This window comes from Piliocolobus tephrosceles, chromosome 7 (genome assembly GCF_002776525.5).
Source record: "Piliocolobus tephrosceles isolate RC106 chromosome 7, ASM277652v3, whole genome shotgun sequence".
Classification (NCBI taxonomy): Eukaryota; Metazoa; Chordata; class Mammalia; order Primates; family Cercopithecidae; genus Piliocolobus; species Piliocolobus tephrosceles.
In genome coordinates, this window is record NC_045440.1 from 92068983 (window position 1) to 92094453 (window position 25471).

At 36.0% G+C, this 25471-nt stretch overlaps 1 protein-coding gene across 4 annotated transcripts in view; it reads left to right on the forward strand.

Annotated features, from left to right (window-relative positions):
• Positions 1–25471, forward strand: part of SLC26A7 (solute carrier family 26 member 7) — a 186029-nt gene that overhangs the window by 40642 nt on the left and 119916 nt on the right. The window contains exons 1-2 of one of the 4 annotated variants that reach the window (XM_023222930.2): positions 710–835; positions 951–1256. In XM_023222930.2, the coding sequence (XP_023078698.1) occupies positions 1064–1256 (193 nt within the window). In that variant the 5' untranslated portion in view covers positions 710–835; positions 951–1063. Of the gene's footprint in view, positions 1–709; positions 836–950; positions 1257–25471 lie in introns of those variants that run through there. The other 3 variants (XM_023222929.2, XM_023222931.2, XM_023222932.2) reach the window with 3 other exon arrangements.

The window sequence follows — 25471 nt, forward strand, 5'->3', positions numbered from 1 at the left end:
AGCAAAATGATCATAAAATAAAAATCTTTGACAGTCTGTTCTACTATAAAATATAACACTCCTTCTTAAAAAGAGAACACCTACTCCCAAAAGTTATACAAAAAGAAGGCAGCACCATAAAAAAAGCTAAGGACACTTCAAACAGTAGTTTGAACCATATGACATCCCTCAGTAAATTTCAGTTACAATAGAATAAATTACAGGACTTAGAGAAACCATCAGAGAAAACTGAATGAACAGTTTCAGAGAGAGGGAAGATCCCCTGTCACAAATATGTGCTCATTACGATACTTATTTTCTTAGCCCATGGATGAAATTTCAGTTTGTTTATGAGAACTAGTTACTCCTTTCCCAGACTGGGCAGTAGCTATCTGAATGTTTCTGTATGAATGAAAACTCGTCTGCCAGGGAATAAAAATGGTAAGGACCTTTAGCAATGCCCTGTTATGTTTCTGAATTTTGTAGAACTGGCAGTCATCTGATAATGTTGAAAATATATAGCTCTCAAAGAAATAGGGCTGGATTCTCCGAATATGTTTTGCACAACAGATCCCTCTGGCAGTTTTATGATTTTGCACAGCTTGTAGGGAGAGACTGGACTAGCTGGATGTTTCCTGGTTTCATTAGCATAGCCCAGCCCACTTCCAACACACGCCCAGAAGTACCTCATTAACCATTGGGATTGCAGCCAGAAACATAAGACTACAGTGAATATAAGGGGAATTACTGGCGAGAAAGCTGTAGACCAACTTAACACCGAACCCATTACTTTTCCAAGACCAGAAAAATATATTACATGTACAGGAACTACTTCTCCTTCAGATAAGAATTCAAGGTTTTAATCTATAGTTTTAAAATCTAGAATAATTAGCTGTATCATAAAAAGACAGCTGCATATACTGAAGTGCTTCTGTTAATCTCTCTCTTTCATTTACTTATTTTCTGGGCAGCTTTGACATTGTCAAACACAGACGAATTGGAGCTTGGCATTGAAAGGAGGTGTTCTGCAATGATTTTTTTTCTTGTTTAGAGAAGTTTACTTCTACAAGAAGAAATCTGAAAAATGACAGGAGCAAAGAAGAAAAAGAAAAGCATGCTATGGGGCAAGATGCATACCCCCCAGTGTGAAGACATCATACAGTGGTGTAGAAGGCGACTGCCCATTTTGGATTGGGCACCACATTACAATCTGAAAGAAAACTTGCTTCCAGACACTGTGTCTGGGATAATGTTGGCAGTTCAACAGGTGACCCAAGGTAATGTATTGCATTTGAATTTCCTGTATTATGCAGAGTAGATGTCACTTTGCTTTCTTGGAATAATAGTATGACCTAGAAAAAACAATTTAGCTAAAGAAATGGATATTAGCTGTGGGGAAATAAACATATTGGATATCTTTGGAGAAGAGTTTTCCTAATTGTCTTTTTTCCTCTGTATTTTGATAGCTATTAAGCATTGAATAAACTTTTGAATGACATTACATTTTTTCATTGTTAAAATTCATACTGTTTTAGAGTGAAAGATTCGTAATTATGGGAGAATCAGTTTTCATAACATGATCTTGTTGATATAGTTTCCTACTTTCACAGAATCAAGCTATAAAATTCTCCTGGCTTGAACACAATCATTTTGGAACCTAATTAGCGGCACACAATTACCTGTTGTAGCCTTGAGAGTTGCTATAAACAAGGAACAAAGCTTTCTGTACATAAAGGAGGCTCTCTGCCAAGATTGGTATTTGCAAAGAGAATCCTGTGTGTCCTTAGAGCTTATGTTTTACTGTGTATGCTGATTTACTTCTGTATCACATTACCTACTACATCTATTTCTCAGTAAGAAATTTAAACTGGTGAGAACTCTGATTTTAACTTTCCCAAAAGCAGATTAAATGATATTCTGGATTTAGATAGGTGTTTCTATTGGTGAAAGCTACCGACCTAGTGTGCATGTGTGTGTATTTGTTTGCCTTAAAGATATATCCATTGCAGTTCTTGGCTAATTCAAATAATTTTCTACCTGAAGCAAGGAAAGGAACTAATTTCTGAACCTTGAGAATTTAGAGCAGTTTCCTTGGCATAGACACTGCAGGTTTATATTTCCTTGCAGTTTCACTACCTCCTTGGCTTTAACTATTATTTATATTGTTAAATTATAAGCACTCTTTTAATTAAATTATTCTGTAGCTGGAACAAACTGGTTTATGTATTTGTGTTTTTAGTATGATTAGGAACATCTGCACTAGTGACTTTAAGATCCATAATACTGTCATACTTTATGGGATTCCATTTTACCGAATAGTCTTATATTTTTAATGACCATTTCGCCAATAGCAATGCATAGTAATCTTTCAGAAAAATGCAAAGTAAATAACAGGTTTGGGCATTTTTGGACTTGCGTTTATTCAGTTTTAAATTCAAAATGAAACACTACCAATGTACTTTGAAAACTTAGGTGATGAACTTTTTTTTTTTTTAACCAGATAGTTTCAGCATGTTTTAAATTTATTTTGCTTTAATTTAATGTAAAATGAAAGAGAATTATGTTTTTAATAATAATTTCAGTTTTTTACCTTTGGAAAATATCAGGTTAATAAGACAATTTGAGGATAAGATAAAGTTATCTATCGTATATCATTAGCGATATTATATATGTAGAAGTTTCAGTAATTAATTATACGGCTTTTATTTGTGTATAGATTTTGAGGGATTTTGTTTTATGAGTCATGTATTTCACTGGTTATGAAGGGACACATTAGCCAGCCCCAAGACTGATAAGAAGCACAGCACGTACCCAGCCCTAGTGTCTTGGGAAGTTATGAATCTGGCTGCTGGTTCTCTTGGAAGGCTACCAGTGAATGGATAAGACTACACTACAAAAACTTAAACGTTTTTGTTTGTGAAATTTAAGACTAATTATTTTTAACATGTCTATTCTTTTAAAAACAATTTTCTCAAACTTTTTCATGACCATGTACTATGTATAGTTAAAAAGTGAAATGCCATAAGCTACCATTTGTTGTAAGAGGCAATGCCCTAAACCCCTACATACATTATCTCCCTCTATCCTAACAGAATCCCAAGTCACAGCAGTCTCCTCTCCATCTTCCACAGGAGAAAATGGAGGCTTAGAAGAGTTAGAAATTTTCCCTGGACCTCATACCTGATAAGTACTGGAGTCAGGACTTGATTCCAAAACCAACACCCTTAACATTTTCACTTTATACTCTACACTGCCAAAATAACCAGACTTTTCATAACACCAATGTTATTAGTAATAGAAGACATTTCTTTAGAAAGGTGTGACTATCCTTCCCTTCAAATCACTTTTGCATTAAGGTTTCATCCCTGCAGTTTTTAGATTCAAAGGCAAAGTGACAGGAAAAATAACTAGAGTGGGATACAGTGTAAGGAAGGCATTTAGATATCATTTCCTCTTGTTTGTCTGAATACAATATTGGCAGTTATTATCAGCTCAATTTTCTAAGGAAAATTAGAAGAAAGAGGGATAATTTTTGTTCTTGCATCATAACACAAACAATAGGATCAAGCACCATTTTTTTTTAGCTTTACCGATTTTTGAAGCAGCTTTTCAGTTACTCAGCATAGTTGAATTATATAAAATTGTCCAATTTAATGTTTCTTTTGACCTACAAAGATGGAAGGTTTATGTTTCAATCTAGTAGTTGTTTTTAGTTCTTCTTTCTCAAGAGTGCACTTGAATTAAGAAGGATAATGGAAATTCATTTGAGTGTTTTCTATATGTCAATATCTATATGTCATATACTTGGTATATGTCAAATACCAAGAAACTCTTTTAAATTTATTTTAATAAAGTAAATCTTTACTTTATTAAAGATTTCCTAATTGTTAAATATAGATGCTTTTCTATTATCAGTAGCATTTTCTGTGTTGACTACAGTCTTTCTGAAATCCTTTATTCTCTTGGTTTTTAGACAGCACTCTTGTTTTTCTCCTGCTACCTGTCTGTCCTTCTCTTCTTATGATTCTCTGCAGATATTCTGCCTCCCACCAAACATTGGTGTCCTGGAGATTCAAACCCTGGCCTTCTCTAAAAGCATAAAAGATGCTAATCACCTATTAATGAAACTTTCTTCTCAACTTGAGATCTACATATTTATTTATTAATTTTTAAAACCAGCCAGATTATCAGCAAAATGTGATGTATACACTGCAAGACTACCTTTTCCAGCTTTCTTCGAGGGTAGGTGTTGCCCTGTGATTATATTTTGGCCAAGGGAAAATAAGCAGAAGTATACTTCTTCCAGTCCTAGCCCGTGAAAGTCATGTACAATCCTCATGTCCTCTATATGCTGGCAGGTATTAGTGCCCAAGGCAAATTTGAAAGCTATGTATTGGAGGTAGCATTGACTCTATCAGCCTTGGTTACTGAGTGGCCTTGGAGATCCACATATTTAAGTATGCCTAACCTAGAATGTTCTAAATGTACTTCAAATGCAGTGTCTTCTAAAACAAACTGAATGAAATCTCCATTTGAAGCAGAACTATAATAATAACAACAATAGTTTTTAGGCACAGATGCAAGCAGTATTGTAAGAACCCTTGACATATATACAAAAGTGAAGCTGGGAGAGGACAAACAACTTGCCTGAGGTCACACAGCAAATGAATGGAAGAGGTAGGATTTGAACTCAAGTAATCTGGCTCCTGAGACTATGCCCTCATCTTTATACTAAACTTCTTCTCTTAGACAGTCCTGCGCATCATTCTCAACTCTTTCCTCTCTTTTGCCACCCTGCCCACTAGCATACGATCAGCTGCCAGGTTCTTTTGTTTCTATCCCCTATCATTTTAACCAAGTAGTCTTGTTTCATGGGCCCTGCAGCTGCTGTAATTCTCTGTCTGAACTATTGAAACCATCATCATCTTGTGGGTCTTCATTCCTTACTCTGTCTCCGCCTGTAGGCCATATTCCATACTGCAGCCAGAATAATCACAAAAATCTGAATGCATGGATCCTGTTCAGAATTGGTTAATGAGCCTCTATTTTCTCTAGAGTAAAAGTCCAATTCTTCAGCATGTCCTATTAGATCATTAATAATCTGGGCCTCTTGATACAAAGCTCTACTCAAAGAGATCTCTCCTCTAAGAATCCCTCCCAATCTCCTAGGAAGATGTTTTCTTCCCTCCTACCCCCTTTGTACTTTTCACATATCTCTTTGATAGGCATTAACATATTGTATTATAATATCTTGCGACAACACTTTCCACACTAGTCTGTAAGCTCTGGAAACAAGACAATTTCTTAATCTATATATTCTTACCAGCTTGTGTATTGCTTGGCACATGAATGTTGTTTGGAAGAATTAAAACATTTTAGAAGCCACCAATTGTTCCATTGTAGCATGCTATCACTCTAGAGAGGAAACTGAATTTAAACTAATCTTATGTTTTATTATACAAATAAATGTAATAAAGATACTGATAGTAAAAAAATACTTTAAAATACAAGTAATTGATTTTTTCCAACTTCTCTTACTTTCTTGAAGTTACAAATTTGCAGGCCTCCTGACAAATCTGGTAAAAGATATGTTTTCTTTGTGCCAAACAATGTTAATTTTTTCTTCAGCCAACAGTGACAAATATGAATAGTTTATATAAAAGTCCAGATGCCCAGCTTCTCTTGAAAAATCTGGGGAGACATGGCCATATCCCCATGTGGCAAAATCTGCAGGCCCTTAAGAAAGGCTACTCACTTTTGCCACAGCCCCCACTACTCATATGTTCACTGCCACCCTTCCTGCTGGTATGCCCATTACCTATCTGGCTCTATGAATGGCTAAATTTGTTTCCCCTGCCAAGACACTTTCTAACATATTTTGTTGAAATGCCTCTAAGTTGCCCTTGAATAAAACCTTTATAGGGAGATGATATAATTTTAGCTTCTTCACCTAGAACCACAGAACCTTCAGGTCTGTGAACCTGGACTCATATATTTCAATATACTTCATTTCTTTATAATCATATGCATTGTCTGTTACGATTTTTACAATGCATTCTGGGAAGGAGTCCAGCACCTTTACTAGACTGCCAAAGGCGTGGTTACCCCCTCCAGAGTAAATAGATATAATATAGAGATGTATAAAATAACATGTAGATGTATTAATTTCAAAGAAAGAAAGATAAAAGAAACTTCAGGTCCTTCTTTTACTAAGTTCAAATATTTCCTAAAAACCACTTGTATTTTTAAAAGTGTTTTTAACATTTGGCAGTTCTCATTAGTAACATCAGGTAAGAGCCTTTATATTTAGTATCTGCCGTGATGTTCTTTAACTGATATCTTGAAGACCTTCACTGTCAAATATATTTTGTAGATAAGCAAACAATTGTTGAGAATGTCATTGACTTAAAACATGTCACCAACATGGGTGGCAAGCTAAGCAGTATAAGACTCTGATTTCTAAAGCATTTAGTGCACATTGCAGCCTGAATGACCACTTGGGGGAAAGAGTTTCTCTGTTTCCAACATGCATACTCAAGCATTGAGACAGGGTGGAGACCTGAAATGCATGACTTGCCATATAAGAACCTAATCCACTGGGGTGGAATATGAGAATGTTGGCCTTGCATTCCAAGGGATCACCTAGACTTTTTCTTCCCAAACCATGTAACTTTTAAGCTGCCATAGGGTTGCCTGGTGTTCAAACCACAAGGTTTTGGGCTGCAGACAAAGATGGATGTTCCTTATAATTATGCAGAATGTGTGGCATTGCTGGCACCAAACCTTGTGTGTGGAAGCTGAGCTTCATTGCACTCCTGAGGGCAGCTTAGTGACATGCAGAACAATAAGTGGAAATTCCTGAGGCATACTGCATTGCACAGATTAAAGGCTTGTTTAGGAATGTTTCCCTGCATAGTCTCAGCTTTGGGGATACAGAATCCAAGCATTAGCCACGCATCTCTAACTTAGCTCCCTTAATCACTGTATCTTCCTGCTAGTAACTTTTCTCCAGGAGCAATGGCATCCAAATATTCCTAAATGAGTCTAAAGTATATTTTCCTTACCCCATGAAAATACAGAAGAGCTGTGACACATTTTTGTCTTTTCCTTCTCCATTTCCCCTCATCCCATGACTCAATCCCTCACTATAGCTCCAAGCTTCATTTGGTACTTTTGACTCCCTTTTTATTTTTCTTTAATGAAAAACAAGATGGTTTAGATGTTAAAGGACCCTGTATTTATTTATGCACTTAGCATAATGCTCCCTATAACATTTAGAGCTGTCCATATGGAAGAACCACGACCTTTAATTTTAGAATGTTGAAAACATGGCAAGATTTGCAACAAAATACATTGGCAGTGAGTGTCAAAATGAGATATGTGGTGTATCTTCTGTTTTTATCTGCTATGAACCATCCCTGCTCTTTTCAGTAACTGTATATCAGATTAGTTTGGGCGAACAACCCCTCTTCCATATTTAGTACAAGTGATTTAGGTGAGGTTCTATTCCTGGCACAGTGGATGGTGTCCAGGCTGATCAGGGGACTGAATGCCTCTAGACCAGGATTCTCAAACTGGAGACCTATTAGAACCACCTTGGGGATTAAAAGAACGCCAATACAAGGGTTCCATCTCTAGCAATGACACCAGATTTTCTGGAAATTGTGCTCAGGCATTGAGACATTGTCTTTCTTCTATTCTTCTTTAAAAATGTTGTGGTTTCTAATGTGAAATAGGTGAGAGCAGGATCTAGCCATAGTTACTGGACCAGGTAAAGGTTTGTGGGCCAAGATGTGATGATTAGCGTAGTTCCATACACCTGGCCAGTGACTGATTCAAGAATAAGGTCTGACCTCTCGGCATAAGGATATGAGTTTACTATGCAAGGGGTCAGCTATTTATTATTAAAATGGTAATGGCAATCTAAATGACCTGAGTGGTCAGTCTGGGTCCCAGCACATGTATGAGACCTTTTAGGTGGCCAAAACTTCCTTCGTGCTGAAACTGATGACCATAGAGATAATGTGCCTCTACAGTTTCCCAGGACCTCCAAAGCCTGAAAATGAAGCCAATCCAGCAAAATGCATCAGAGAGAAACTGAGTCCTGATGACAACTACTACAGCCCTGACTCTTCATTTGCATGTGCACTTTTTTGCTTTGCTTATGTAGATTTAAGTTGGGTTTCTTCTAGTCACCTTAATGACACATTTGAGTGCTATTATAGTGTTAATGTGATATATACATTATTTCTAATATTATGAAACCCAGAAAGATAGATATTATTCTACTGAAGAGCATCTCATGAAAATGTGAGCTCTGAACATTAGGTGAAGTGGCCCACTTCTAGGACTGCTAAGATGGATTAAAACCTAAAACTGCACTGCTCCATTCCTCATTCTTCACTGGTATCTGTTCCCCAGCTTGCTTCTAGCAAGACAGACATAGCCTGGGTGGGACCGGGGCTGACTCTGAGCCTCCCTTCACATCTACTCCTCAGACTGCCCCTTCCCATGATGACATGTCACCTGCCTTGATAAAATAAAATCCTGGATTTCCTACCAGAAGAGAGCTTTGCTGGTGAGAAGCAATACAATGAGCTATTGCTCTTTCACCTGAGGTTCTCTCACGGCCCTCTGCTCCACAGAGTAGCTTAGGAGGAAAGAGGGAGGGGAGACATACTTTAATACTGGCCGAAGCATCCATGAATAATAGATTTTACCATGTAGCAGAGGTGACACACGGATGAAATGTTTGAATGAAACTTTACTAAAGGCTAGAGAGCAATGAAAAGGGAAAATAACCAGGCTTACTGCCGTCTGCTTGGTTTGATCCCTCTTGTCTCAGCTCTGTTTCCTCTATCAGAACGGATGACATCTCTAATGCTTACTACCCCCTGTTCAGAGCACTACTGCGGACATTTAACCTCTCCCTTTCTGAGTCCAAGAGGAAGGCCTGCTTTGGGCTCTCCTAACCATTTTAACATTGGAGATACCTGCACAGAGGCAAGACTTGACTCCTATTCATAGCCAGGAGCCTCAGACAGCATAGTTTCTTCTCATTTAACACCATTTCTCTAAATACAAAAATTAAAAAAAAGCACCACATTTTTCCCCTTCATTCTTTGTGCTTGACTGCCTTTTCCTTCTATACAGCTTGTTTTTCATGAGCTAATCCATTTGTTTTTTATTTTAGGTTTGAAGGTACGTGTGAAGGTTTGTTCCATAGATAAACATGTGTCATGGGGGTTTGTTGTACACATTATAACATCACCCAGTGTATTAGTCCATTCTCATGCTGAAATAACTGAGAGTGGGTAATTTATTTAAAGAAGAGGTTTGATTGAACAGTTCCACATGGCTGGGAGGCCTCAGGAAACTTACAGTCATAGCAGAAGGCACGTTTTCACAGGGTGGCAGGAGACAGAATGAGTGCAAGCGTGGGAAATGCCAGACACTTATAAAACTATAAGATCTCATGAGACTTACTCATTATCATGAGAACAGCATGGGGGAAATTGCCCCCATGATTCAATTACCTCCACCTGGTCCCCACTCCACATGAGGATTATGGGGATTACAATTAAGGTGAGATTTTGGGGGGTCACAGAGCCAAGCCATATCACCCAGGTATTAAGCTAATCCATTTTCATGGCTTTACTGCCACTGTTCTACTGGTTAATTGTAGGAATATATTTCCATCTTAACTCTTCCTTCCTAGCTGTAGATATAAATAGCCAGCTGCCTATTGGGCACAATCTCAGTGTTTCCCAGGGACAAATTTTATAACTGAACACATAATTTTTCCTACCAAAAGTAGTCCTTATCCTCCATTCTTTATTATAATGCAAATCACCCCCATCTACCCAGTTATTTATGCCAGAAACCTGGGAATGCTCCTTCTTCCCCTGTACCCTCAACAACTATATTAAATTAACCACATTCTGTAAATTCTTCCCTCTTAATGACTGTCTAATACACCTGATGCCCATTGTCCTCATGGCCATTTCCCTGATAATAGTAGATATAACCAACAATTGCTAAATGTTTAAAGTGTGCCATAAACTGTGCTAAGAATTCATTGTCTATTATATCAATTAATCTTCATAATGACCCTAAGAGTTTGATACTGTTATCTGTATTTAACAGATGAAGAGAAGTAGATTAATTTGCTAAGATAATCCAGTTAGCAGGAGTGTTTAAATGCAGGTCTTTCTGACTCCTAAGCCTGTGCTTCTACCTTAAGAGCCACCAAAATTTACCCTGCTAGGTAGGATGTCTCTCACATACAGTTTTGTCCCTCTGTTATCTATGTTGAACTGGAACAAAACTAAATTTTGAGTTAGATAGTGGAAACCTTGTTTTTAAAATTCCTTCAGCAACACTGCAAATACCTTTTTACGTGCTCTTTCACTCTGTGTTGTTCCCTTGCTTCACATGATCTCTTTGGTCTCTCTGTTTCCTTACTGTCTTTATTCTCATCCCTTTCTATTTCTAGCTCCTTCCTGAAACTCCAAATACTACCCCGGGACTGAAACCACAGGTGTTCATTGATTCGCTTCCATAGTATTGGGAATCAATGTTTAAACACCAGAAGACTTAATTTTAAAATTGAAGGCTTTCCCTCCCTTCATTTAAATATAGTCATCTAACCACACAGGTTCCATATTCCCAAATGGCAACAATAGGCTGAAGTTGACTTTTGCCTGTACCCTTTATACGGACATGGACTTTCTAATTTGCCATACCCTTCCACACTCCTGTTCTTTGTACATCAGCACTGCTTAACACCTGCTGTTTTATTCTGCTCAGCTCTAGAACAGACATTCTCAAACTCAGCTCAACCACAACTTGAGAAGGATTAGACTTGTGAAAATGCTTTTCAAGGCCTTTCAATTTCTGCATCTCATCTTTCCAGTCACACCTTATTTAAGTTCCCTTCAGCATCATATGTTCTATCTATACTGGACTGCACTTAGTATTCTAAAGGATCATGCTTCTTTGCCTCAGGACATTTGCACATGCGGTTTCCTCTAAAATGAATAATATTCCCCTGCCTTGTCCGTTTCACCTCATTATAACCTACCATATTTCAGGAATGGGTTTAGTTCAGTAATTCTCAACCATGGCTGCATATTAGAGTCTCTTGTGGCACTGAACAAAAATACTCATGTCCAATCTCCACCCTAGATTAATTAAATTAGAATCTCTGGATAATTTAGGGCTAATAATTTTATGTTCTGTGCCTCAGCTTACTCAACTAATGAAAAAAATAAAAATAAAAATGAGCAGCCAGGGTTGAGAACTACAGGCTTTCAGAAAGCACTGTTGATACCTCTATTTTGTTTTTCCATGTACTTATATCCTTAACTAACTTTATAGCATTTGTTTTTGATTCATATTTGATTTAGCACTGTATTAGTCCATTTTGACACTGCTGTAAAGAAATACCCGAGACTGGGTAATTTATAAAGGAAAGAAGTTTAATTGACTCACAGTTCCATATGGCTGGGGAGGCCTTAGGAAACTTACAGTCATGGCAGAAGGAAAAACAAGCACCTTCTCAACAAGGCAGCAGGAGAGAGAAGAGAGCAGGGGAAATTGCTTTTTATAAAACCACATGGGACAAACCACCACTGTGATCCAATCTCCTCCCACCATATCCCTCCCTTGACACATGGAGATTATGGAGATTATGGAGATTACAATTAGAGATGAGATTTAGGTAGGGACACAGAGCCAAACCATATCAATTGCCTAAGCCATATGTTCCTTGAGGGCAGAGATTATTTACAGTTTAGGAAGACCAATCACCTTGGCTTTAGCACTGAAAGTCCTGAGTTCCAGGAAATATTTTCAGCTCCTATCCCCCCGTATTTGGCACAGAGTAAGTACTAAAATATTTGTTGACAGTGAACAATCATAATTGAGATAGATGGATGGGGTTTTCCTATGCCCATGCTCCTTCTGGTGGCTCCTCTCTTCATGGGAACTTTGTCTCTTTCTGTTTCTATTACTTAAGCTCTTAGGTCTGTTGGACTTGTGGTTTCTTGATCATAGTGATTCTTTATGTTCACACTTGTGAGACCTCACCTGTGTAGCAAGTCACAGGAGGAAAGTATGATGTGATTGGCCTCAACCCCTCTAATGATTAGAAATACTGACCTTGGAGTAATAATAGTTGTTTGTGGACCAAAATAATATGTGTTTATAGAAATTTGTTTTTACATAATTATGGTTGTTGAATATATGTAAATTTACCCCAGGAGACTCACTTGTAATAACATTTAACCCTAATCTCGCTGATATTGTAAACTAGACAGCTGGTTATACTGTGGTTTGCTAATAACTATTCGAAGACCACCACAAACCAGTTACCACAGAGAAATAACTTTCATCATTGCCCACACGATTTGGGTTGGATTTTATATGTGTAATTCTTGGAAGTACTTACCACCACCTAATTATTTTGTTTTTAAGAATACTAATCCATCTTGCTAGGATTCTTTATTCATTTCTATTCAAAAAATATTTGAAAGAATACAGCTTTTTGCTATGTTCTTGGAAAGCAATAGAGGAGTATAAGACAACAATCCAGCCCACAAGGGGCTTATTATTTTTTCCGACTTCAGAAATGCATACAAAAGTATACGAGAATATGATCTTGTTATTTTAACCTTGAAGATACCATTCTGGTGTGGGTATTTAAGGGTGGGAACATTTTCTTAATGAAAGTTTGTAGAGTATTGGTTTCAGCCACTTTTTGCCTTGAGTAGATTGTATAACCCAGGAAGTCGCCAAAGAATTCTGTGTTTTTATTTAGGAACATGAAGACTAGTACAATCTCATCTACGTAACATAACATGAAATGACTATTTCGTGGTAAAAACTGGATCAACAAACTGGCAGTCTTAAAAAGCTATCAAGGTTTGATTTGCTACAGATATATATTATATGATGTGGAATTTTAAGAAATCGAGTTCTGCTAATCACTCCTTCCCTAGAAAGGATCTCAAGGGAACTGTACACAGAGGTAACATCTAGGGAAGGGCAACCATTGTCCCACTTAATCAGCTGAATTAGTGTGCAAAGCATAGCTCTACTAAAGCTGGAGTGGAGCAAAGCAGTTTCGACCTGATATCCAAGAGGAGTTTCTTTCTTTCTTTTAAAGCTAAGGTTTGGATGCACTTGTGGGGAAAAGAAAGAGAAACTTAGAGCTTACCTTGAGGCAGGCCCTGGTCCTTTTATTATGCCAGTAGCATGGATTAGGAAATAGCAGAAGAGAGTAAAACATACCATTGACATGAACTCCTCCTACCAGGAAATGTCCTCTTCAGAGCGTTCAGCTTTGACCCCTCCACTTAGCAGCATTCCTCTTGGAGGAGGTGGTAGACACAAGAGGTCTGAGAATTTCTGCTCTACAGCTTGAGCTGAGGTTGTGGGACTGTGTCTGGAGATAGCTGGATAGAATCAAGACATTGCTAAAGGTAGGATTTAGGTCCCGTTTGGGGAAGTTAGCTAAGACATATAAACTCAGTGTGGTGAGTGTAAAGTTTAGCACTAGAATGTCAACCAGTAGTACTAGCTGACACAAAAAGTAGAACTGGGGAATCAAGTATCTGACACTTATGCAAAAATGAAGAAACTAGTCAGGATTAGAACCCAAGACCAAAGTTCTGGGTAGAAAGGAGTCTGAATTACAGTAGAAGGAAGCCAACAGCAATGATAGATCTGTGTTTTCTAATTTTCCACCCAGTGTCTGAGCAGTCTCCAGATTTTGGTGGGTAAACCTGAGCCCATGGAAGACAGTGAGAAGATGTACCTGGCTGACAAGAGAAGTAAGGGAAGAAGGCATCAGCCAGCAGCTGTCATGGAAGGTCATGTGTTGGTTTCCCCTGTCCTCGTATTAGAATATCAGGTTGGCCTCTTGGCTTCTTGTGGATTATTGTAGACCCACAAGAATAGGAGTTATTTGACTGTTTTTTCTCCTGAATATGGAGGGTCAAGTGATTAGCACAATCTCATGCTCTTTAGTTTTGAAGAAGGAGTTTTATCGATATTGACTTTAAGAATTACCTCATTATTAAAAATTTATGGACTATAAAATGTTTAATACTTTGAAAATGCACTCATAAATCTTGAAGGTTATTGAATAAAGTGCTTAATATAAATATTTTAACAATTATTAATATAAAACCAATATTTTAACATTTAATAAGTAAACTGTTATTTAGGATAATTCTGAATAATTGTTAATAATGTAACCATGTGCCACTATGCATAAATCTTACCTTGTGCACTGTGAATCTCTTTAACTTACAAACATTATCTGTATTCAAACCGATTCTATGTCAAGTTTTTTCAATTGCAACACAGTAATCGATAGTAATTTTAGGACTACAATTTTATGGAAAGGAAATTGGCTCTGAGAAGTAATTCTCTGGTCCCAATTAGATTCATAATATATGCTTCTCAGCTGAAAGTTATTTCAGTTCTGCAAGTCTCTGAAGTAAAAAATGAACTATAAAGGGACAACCATCAGGCAGATATGGATGACATTGGAAGGCAGATATTGGAAATCTGTTATAATGGTTTCTTTTTTGTACTCATCATTTTTGCTGCTTTGACTATTTATGACCACGCTGCCTTGACTTTATAGCCTTGGTTCTTTATATTAATCATAGATACAAGCACTTGCAACATTGTATCATTTAATTAAACAAACTGAATAGGAGATTTCAGTTTATTTCTTATTTTAAAAGAGAATCCTTCTTGACTGAAAGCAACTATAAGTGCAAATTTCTCCCTTTACTATGGCATTTAAATCTTGAAGATGCCATCTTAAGAGGATGATAATTATATCCAAACCTATACAAACGCTGACATTTATTTAACTCTTTCTTTGTGCCTGCCCTGTGTTGGGCCATAAGCTCCCTCTCTTTTGGGCTTTGCCTGGAATATTCTCTTAGTTTCCTTCTTTCCTTCCTATCACCTTTGCAGGGTTCCTCCTCCAAGACTTAAACAACACTACTGTAATCCTTCTGAAATGGGTTAAGTCTCTTATGTGGTCCTGTAACTTCCAATACTTCTTTCTTTCTAAAAACTTCACATGTAAATATTTATTTACTCTGGGTATTTCCTGTTAAACTCTGAGATCTGTAGGTGCAGGGATAGTATCATGTCTGCTTCATTTATCACTTAATTTCTTGTGACTAGTTAAGTGATTAGCACAAAGGAGTTGTTCAGTAAATATTAGTTGAATTAAAAAATCATATTGATAGGGATTATCTTTCCTTTTTTTTTAACAGTAGAAAACTGAAGTTCAGAGAGGTTAAATAACTTGTATAAGGTCTCAGCCAAAAAGAGATGAAATTGAGATCCAAATCCATGTTGCTCTGCTTTCCTAAATGTTACTACCCCTAGGGCTGGTCCAGAAGACAGCTAGTCAGTGCCAGATGCATTGGGCTTTGCGCTGCAAAACCAAGTAAAATAACATATAGGAATCCACTTATCACAGGAAAAGTTCCGGCCTGCTGAGACTCATGCATCTACAGCTTTCCCTGGAATTGAAACACATGTCTCCAACAAGCTCAAGCAAATGAATTCTAACATTGTCCCCCAGAAACACCAGGAGAAAAATCAGAATCATTTAACTGAAGCACTCCTAAATGTCACATACAAGGAGGGAGACTATGGTGTCAGCACAGATGTGTCCCTGGATAGACAATGGCCCTACCAGCCTGACACTTCAAAACAAAATAGGAACTTCATGGGAACCTGCAGAATAGAAGCTATGGAAAAAGAATAAACCTGGAAAACCAAAATGCTACTCAACCCACTCCTTATACCTGAGCCTCCTGGAAGATCACCACACTAGATTTGCCTCCAATCTCTCCCCAGTGCTCCCCATGATGTTGTTTCTATTGTTGATATCTCTCTATTATAGGCTATTCTCCCACACTAGCCCACTATTGGATTCAGACACTTCCAAATTGCTTCTTTAAGAGTATTTGCTTTCATGGTTTCCCAAACCTCATTAAGTACTGTATATCTGTTCAGGAGGTTACTTTCCAAAATTTTTTTTTGTTTATAATTGACACGTAATTGTACATGTTTATGCAGTACAGTGTGATGTTTTAATGTATATAAACATTGTATAATGATCAAATCAAGGTAGTTATCACATCTATCACTTCAGATCTTTATCATTTCTTTGTGGTAATAAATTTCAGAATCTTCTTTTCTAGCTATCTTGAAATATACAATACATTTTATTAGCTGCATGCTACTGTGTAATTGAACATCAAAATTTATTCTCCTATCTAACTGTAACTTTGTGCCCATTGACTAATTTCTCCCCACTCTCTCTCCCCCATCCCCTCCATGGCCTCTAGTAGCCACTATTTTACTCTCTACTTCTATGAGATAAACCTTTTTAGATTCCACATGCAAGTGAGATTATGTGGTATTTGTCTTTCTGTGTCTGGCTTATTTTACTTAACGTAATGTCCTCCAGGTTCATCCGTGTTTGTACAAATGACAGAATTTTATTCTATTTTTATAGCTGAATAATTCTCCATGGTTTATACTGCAATTTCTTTATTCATTTGTCTGTTGATAAATACTTAGGTTGATTTCATCTCTTGGCTATTGTGGATGGTGCTACAATAAACATGGGAATGCAGATCTCTCTTCAACGTACTGCTTTCAATTCCTTTGGATATATACCTAGTAGTGGAATTGGTGGGTCATATGGTAGTTCTATTTTTAATTTTCTGAGGAAGCTCCGAACAATTTTCCATAATGGCTATGCTGATTTACATTCCCTCCAACAGTATATAAGAATTCCCCTCTTTCTGCATCCCCACTAGCATTTGTTATTGATTTATTTTTTGTCTTTTTGATCATAGCCATTCTAATTCGGGTGAGGTGCATCATTGTGGTTTCGATTTGCATTTCCTTGAATATCATTGATGTTGAGCATTTTGTCATATACCTGCTGGCCATTTGTATGTCTTTGAAAAAATGTTTATTTAGTGTTTTTTTTTTTTTTTTTTTTGCCTATTTCTTGATTGGATTATTTGGATTTTCTGTGTGTGTGTGTGTGTGTGTGTGTGCGTGCGCGCGTTTTTTGGTTTTTGCTATTGAGTTGTTTGAGTTCCTTTTATATTCTGAATATTAACTGCTAGATGCATAGTTTGCAAATTCTCCCATTCTGTAGGTTGTCTCTTCACTCTTTTGGTTGTTTCCTTTGCTATGTAGAAGCTCTTTCATTTGATATAATCCCATTGATCTATTTTTGTTTTGTTGCCTGTGCTTTTGAGATCCTATCCAAAAAATCCTTGCTCAGACCAATGTCTTGAAGCATTTTATTTATAATTTTTTTAGTGGCTACATAGTTTGGGTGTTACATTTAAGTGGTTAATTCATTTTGAGTTGATTTTTGTGTATCATGTTGTTTTGGTTAGTATGGCTCTGTAGTATATTTTGAAGTTAGGTAGTGTGATGCCTCCAGCTTTGTTCTTTTTGCTCAAGATTGCTTTGGCTATTCAAGATCTTTCATGATTCCATACACATTTTAGACTTTTTTTCTGTTTATGTGAAGAATGTCATTGATATTTTGATAGGGATTGCATTTAATCTGTAGATACCTTTGGATAGTATGGACGTTTTAATGATATTAGTTATCCCAGTTTATGAACATGGGGTGCCTTTTATTTGTGTCTTCTTCAATTTGTTTAATCTATGTTTTATAGTTTTTATTGTAGAGATCTTTCACATCCTTGGTTATATTTATTCCTAGGTATTTTATTTTATTTTTGTAGCTATTGTAAATGAGATTGCCTTCTTGAATTCTTTTTTGTATAATTCATTTGTAGCATACAAAATGCTTTTGCTTTTTTTGATTGTTGTATATTGATTTTGTATCCTAAAACTTCACTGAATTCATTTATTACTTCTAACAATTTTTTGGTGAAGACTTTAGGATTTTCTAGATATATGATCATGTTGTGTGCAAATAGGGGCAATTTGATTTCTTCCTTTCCAATTTCAATGCCCTTTATTTCTTTCTCTTGCCTAATTGCTCTAGGTAGGACTATCAGTACTGTGTTGAATAAAAGTGAAAATGGGCATCCTTGTCTTGTTGAGATTTTTGAGGAAAAGTTTTCAACTTTTGTCCATTCACTATTATGTTAGCTGTGGGCCTGTGATATGTGGTCTTTATTGTGTTGAGGTATATTTCTTCCATACCTAAATTGTTGAGAGTTTTTATCATGAAGCGATGTTGAATTTTATTAAATACTTTTTCTGTATCTATTGAAATGATCATATAGATATTTTTCTTGATTTTTTTATGTGAGATATTATGTTTACTGGTTTGTGTATCCTTAACCTTCCTTGCATCGCTGGGATGAATCCTAATTGATCATGGTGAATGATTTTTTTTTTTTTTTATTGTGTTGCTGAATTCAGTTTGCTAATATTTTGTTGAAGATTTTTTGTATTTAACTCCATTAAGCATATTGGCATTCCCCCCACCTCTTTTTGTTGTTGTTGTTGTGTTCTTGTCTTATTTTGGTATCAGGGTACTGCTAACCTCATAGAATGAGTTTGGAAGTATTCTCTCCTCTTCAATTGTTCTGGAAGACTTTGAGAAGAATTGACATTAGTTTAAATGTTTGGTAGAATTCAGCAGTTAAATCATCAGATTGTTGGCTTTGCTTTGATGAGAAGAGTCTTTATTATTGCTTTAATTCCATTACTAATTATTGGTTTGTTCAGGTTTTCTACTTCTTCATGATTCAATCTTGGTAGGTTTTATGTGTTTGAACATTTATCCATTTCTTCTAGATTTCCCAATTCATTGGTCAATAGTTGTTCACAATAGTCTTTTATGACCTTTTGTATTTCTGTGGTATCAATTGTAATATCTCCTTTTTAATATCTGATTTTATTTATTTGAGTTATTTCTCTTTTTTGCTTGGTTAGTCTAGCTAAAGATTTGTTAATTTTGTCTATTTTTAAAAAACCCAACACTTTGTGTTCTTGATCTTTCATATTTTAAAAAATCTATTTTTTAAAAATATTTCTGGTCTGATCTTCGTTATTTCCTTTTACTAATTTGTGGGTTAGTTGTTTTTCTAGTTTGTTGAGGTATAACATTAGGTTGTTTACTAGAGATCTTTTTACTTCTTGGATGTAGGGATTTATTGCTATAAACTTCTCTCTTAGAACTGCTTTTACTGTATCCTATAGGTTTTGGTATGTTGGGCTTCCATTTTCATTTGTGTCAAGGAATTTTAAATTACCTTCTAAGTTTCTTCATTGATGCATTATTATTCAGGAGAATGTTGTTTAATTTCCATGTATTTCTACAGTTTCTAATATTCCTTCTGACACTGACTTCTATTTTTATTTCATTTAGGTCAGAAAAGATACTTGATATGATTTCATTTTCAAAAATTTGTGAAGACTTATTTTCTGACCTAATATATGGTCTTTCCTGGAGAATGTTCCATTTTCTGTTGAGAAGATCTGTCCATTGCTGAAAGTGAGGTGTCAAAGTCCCCTACTATTACTGCATTGCAACTGATCTCTCCCTTTAGATCTATTAATATTTGATTTATATATTTGGGTGCTGCAGTATTGGGTGTATGTATATTTGAAATGGTTATTTCCTTTTGGGTATATTAACTCGTTTATCATTGTATAATGTCCTTATTTGTCTTTTTGAAACCATTCTTGACCTAACGCCTATTTTATTTTAAATAAGTACGGCTACTTCTGTTTGGTTTTGGTTTCCATTTGCACAGAATATCTTTTTCTATCTCTTCACTTTCAGTCTATGTGTGCCTTTAGAGATGAAGTGAGTTTTTTGTAGGTAGGATATGGTTGAACCTTATTTTATTTTAATTCATTCAGCCATATTCAAAGTGTCACTGGCCATGACACACTGTCTGTGTGTTTCTTCATTTGATAATTTAATCTATTTGCATTTAATGTTATTATTGACAGGTCAGAATTTACTACTATCATTTTGTTTCTTGTTTCTGGTTGTTTTGTAGTTTCTTTTTGCTCTTTTTCCTCTCTCACTGTCTTTATTTGTGATTAAGTGACTTTCTCTAGTAATATGTTCTGCTTCTGTGTTATTTATTTTTAGTGTATCTGTTACAGATTTTTTCTTTGTGGTTATTATGAGGCTTACAAAATATTTTTATAGTTATAACAGGCTATTTTAAACTGATACCAACTTAATCTTGATCACCAAACAAAAAAAAAAAAGAACAAAAACAAACTTTGTACTTTCATACCAACTCCTCCCATTTTGACTTTTTGATGTTTCAGTTTACATATTTTATGCTGTCCACTTCTTAACCCATTGTTGTAGTCATTATTGTCTTTAATAGTTTTGTTTTTTAGTTTTCATACTAAAGATATAAGTGGCTTATACACCACAATTACAGTATAAGAGTATTCTAAAATTTTTGTACTCTCACTTTTACCAGAGAGTTTTATACTTTTTGATGCTTTTTTGTTACATGTCAGCATACTTTTCTTTTAGCTTAAAGAACTTTCTTTAGCATTTTGTGTAAGGCAGGTTTTGTACTGATGAATTTCCTCAGATCTTGTTTGTGTGGTAGTCTTGATCTCTCCTTCACATTTGAAGGTTAACTTCACTTAGTATATATATTGGTATGGTATTCTTGGATATAGTATTCTTGGATAACAGTTTTTTTTGTTTGTTTGTTTTCTTTTAGCACTTTGAATATACCATTCTATTGTCTCCTGCCTTGTGAGGTTTCTGCTAATAAATCTTTTGAAAGCCATATTGAAACTCTGTTCCATGTGATACATTTCTTTTTCTACTTTGAGTATTCTTTATTTGTCTTTGGTTTTTGCTAATTTGACCATAATTTGCCTTGGGGATTTTCTCTTTGTGTTGAATTTTACTGGTTACTTCCAAGGTTCCTGTTCCTGGATGTGGCCATCTTACTCCTGATTTGAGAAATTTTCAGCCTTTAATTTCTTAAATATGCCTTCCAGTCCTTTTTTTTCTCTTTTTTAAGTGTTCCTAGTAAGTGGAGATTAGTTCAGTTGATGCTGTCCCATTTTTCTTTTTCTCTTTTGATTGGATAATTTCATATGTTCTGAGTTTGAGCTCGCTTATTCTTTCCTCTGTTTCATCAAATCTACTGTTGAAGCTTTGTACTGAGATTTTCAGGTTAGTTATTGTATTTTTTATTTCAAGGATTTATCTTTTTTTAATTGTTTATATTTATTTGTCAAATTTCTCATTTTCTTCCTGGATTGTTTTCTAAATTTAATTTTTTATTTTTTTGTGATTTTCTAAATTTTTAAAAAAGTGTTATTCTGAATTCTTTGTCAGCCATTTCATGGATCGTCAATTCTTCTTGGTCCATTATTGGAGCTCTGTTGGCTTCTTTTGTGGTCTCATATTTCCATGAGTTTTCACAATCCTTGTATCTTTACATTGATTCCTGCGCATTTAAGAAGATAACCGCTTCTTCCAGCTTTTGGAGGTACTCTTTGGTGGTACTAGTGCTTTACTACTTAATATTGGAACTTCATTGCAGGCCTGCTATTCCTTTCCATTCTGGGGAGAACCTGTAGTGAGCACCTGAACTTAAATGCTGCACCCAAACTAAATCACTGCCTTGCCATTGTTTCCTGGCCTGGGGAAAATTTACTATGATTACTGGAACTTAAACACCGCACTATAAACAAAACACAGAACTGCAGTGCTTTCCAGGCCTGGGAAAGACTTAAAGGAGCACCAGCACTTAATTGCCAGTGTTTTAGCTGTTCCCAGTACAGGGGACAGCTCCACTTGAGCACCAGGGATTTGTGAGAAATCCAGCCAGGGTTTCAGGCCTCAGGTGGTTATTTTTTAAAGCTCTCAATGAACAAATATTCTTGCCACCCACCAATCTCTGGTAGCCATTGACCATGTGAAATAGGTAAACTGAGTGATTCAGGAGTCTCTCTAAGGGATATTTTTTACAGAGGAAGTTACTACTAACATTCTGAGAAATTCAAATTTCTATGAATTGAGTTCTTTTCCTTGGTCAAATAAATTGTTCTTTTCCCTAGTTTTTAGGACCTTTACCCTTAAGATCTCCCTGAACTTACCAGCATCATCTTAACTTGGTAGTTGGTTAAAATAGGACTGTATTACTGGTTATCCAAGAGGTTTCTAAAGTACCAAGGATCTTGGTAAGGTTTCTGCTAACCAGCACCACTGTCTGCAAGTACCATCAAGAAGAAAATCTGATATGGCTCTTCTCTGTCAAGATCTGAACCACTCAACTCTGCTGTAGTCATAATGACTGTTTTCCCGGTCCACTATAACTAAGGTATTATAATTTATCTTGCTTTGTGCTACTAGCTTTTCCTGTTGTTGCATGTCTACTTCTCATCTTTAAGATAATGCCCAAATATTATTTTCTCACTGGAGCCTACCCCAACCATTCTATTTCACATTTCCTCCCTTCCATACTCTCCAAACTTTCCTCATGTCTTTTATTCTGCTCTGATTTTTCTTTTTTATAGCACTAAATAATTTATATATTTTGTGTCAATTGTTTATTGTTGTATGCTGCATATTCTCTTGCATACACTATGAAAGCAGGGATTGTAGCCTATTTTTAAAAAAGATTTATCCTAAGTGGCTACAACAGTGCTGGAAAATAGTAGATAATTCTACTAATGCTTGTTAAATGGATAAATATTATTTTAGCTGCTTCTTACTAAGCTCAGACAACTTGGAGACTACCATTTTCTTATATACTTTCTTCATCTGAATGCAAAGTTAGAGATAAAGAACCAAAGTATATGGGGAGGAAAATTCTTGTCCTCTGCTGCTTCCAGGCTAGGAGGTGGTCTAGAGAAATCTTATAGAAAGTTAGACCTTCACAAAAACACTGAAACATGCCAGGGGATAATTCCTGTCTACCTTTACCTAGTTATGGGTGTTCATGCGGAAAGAGTATCAGGATCTACAAGAAGATTTTGTACTTAGTACCTCCTAAAAAATTAGCCTTTAACTGTTGGGTTGTTCCTGGCCTCTATAATGAACTTCTCAGTTTCATTCTATGTCTCATTCACAGTCTTCTTGATGATAACTGCTTGGCCTTGCTTACCCTTTCATCTACCTTATAGTCAGGACCTTCCTTTTGTCTTTGATCCTTTGCCTTTCTCCTCATATTATCTGTTACTCTAGGTAAATATATAATCTTCAGAATCCTTTCTGTGTTCACCTGGGCTTCATGGAAGAGACCATGGTACTTTGCTTGATATACAATAGTTTACTGATAAATGGCAGTAATTCTTAGTATAATAGTCCTTAATAATAGATGTTTGTAATCTAAATGGACCCCTGGACACAAAAGCAACCAATTAAAATCATTGTGGTAGGTACTGAAAATGAAGAACATATAGCATGAACTAACATCCTTAAAAGCATGATCAACTCTTCCTGGAATGGGGATGAAGTCAGTAGTCAGCAGAAGTTTCAAGAGAAAATTATGTTTTTAACTGATCTTGAAGGCTACATGAAAGTGTACTGGATATCACTGACGAAGGGCACTACAGACAGAGGAAAATCATATGCAGTGACAAGAAGAAAGAAAGTTTGTTTAAATACTTTCTAGTAATATAATTTGGTGTGAATTGAAACTGGAGAATTTCACATAATCTAGGTTATAAAATGCTTGTATGATACAGAAAAAAAGAATTTGGGTTGATTTTAGAAGGCGATGGAGAGCCATTGGTGGATCTTAACGAGGGCTATGGAGGGACATGTGTTTTATAATAATTTCTCTGGCAGCAGCTTACATTACATGCTTGGAAGAGGCAAGAGGCTAGTTAGGGGAGACTAGTTAGGAGAAATTATCTCTGGAAAATAAAGCATTGCTATCTGACCAGACAAAGGCAGAAATCGTGGCAGTAGGAACAGAAAAGAGGGACAAATTCCATCCATATTAAATGGAATAGATAAGTTTAGATCAGTGTTTTATGTAATATAAGGGTGAAAAAAAGAGACTATTTTGATGACTTCCAGGTTTCTTAATTGGGTGACTGGATGGGTGTTATGCCATTTTCTGAGACAGAGCATAAATAAATAAAACATCCAGTGTTGTTTTTGTTTTGTTTTTAATGCATGTTGTTTTGTTGTTATGGAGGGGTTGGTGGTGAGAGGGACCAAAATAAACGATTTCCATTTTGTATTTGTTACGTAAGTGCCTATAGGACCTCTTGCTATCCATTTGGGTCTAGACCTTAGGAAGGATATCATAAAGATGTGTATATTGTGGTCATGGTATGGGATTGGATCAGATAATTAATGGATAGTTTGTAGAATAGAAAGAGAAATTAGGATGGAAGCAACCTCGGAAACACTGACATTTAAGAGTGGTAAGAGCTAGAAGAGGGAGGGGAGAAGATATGGTCTATGAATATCAGGGTGCTCTGGGAGCTAAGTGCTGAGATAGTTTAAATAAAGGTATAGTTGACAGGGTCAAATGTAGCAAACTTAAAATGTATATATGAGACATACAGTTCTCAGGACAGAAAAAATAAATGATTAGAAACCCAAAGAGTAAAATTCAAGAAGAATATAACACTGGAAAGTATGCTTAGTGACAAAATCAGCTATAACCAAATAACTTCATGACTTTTCAGGAAGGTAGGCAACTTGGAAAGGCCATTCATTTGTGAAAGTTTGTTCATCCTTCAACCCCCACTTCGAGTCTTATCTTCCAATAACACTTTTTTGTGATTATGTTTCTCATAATTTTCTACTTTCTCTGAATTTTGGTTAAATTAATTATCCTATAAATTGAACATATAATTGTTGAATGTTAGATGAGACTTTGTGTTAGTTGAGGACCTTGTAATTCATATCTTATGTCCCTTTATATCTCTCATAGAATTTAATATGGATTTGGAGACACCATAAGAGCTTTATAAATAATTAAGAACAACTGTCAGAAAGACCTCAGTTTTGAACTTTGGATGTGTCACTCGAACAAGTTCTTCAGCTGCTCTAAGATTTAGTATTCCAATATGTAAAATAGGGACAATAATACCTAGTACACAGAGTTGCTTTGAAAAACAAATGAGAGAATATAAGGTGCTCAGGGCAGAATCTAGTACAAAGGAAATGTTCAATAAATGCTATTATTATAACCTTATTATTATCATCTATTCCCCACTAGAACATAAACTAGGATATGACATTTATAAACATCAACTCCACAAAGACAAAGATCTTTATTTGGATTTGTCTTAGTCAATTTTGTGCTGCTATAATAAAATGCTGAGACTGGATAAATTATAATGGACAGAAATTTATTGGCTCATAGTTCTGGAGGCTGGGAAGTCCAAGGCTGAACAGCTGTCATCTGGCAAGGGCCTTCTTTCTGTCTTATAACATAGTAGTAGACAGACAAGGAGGGAGAGAGAGAAACAGAGA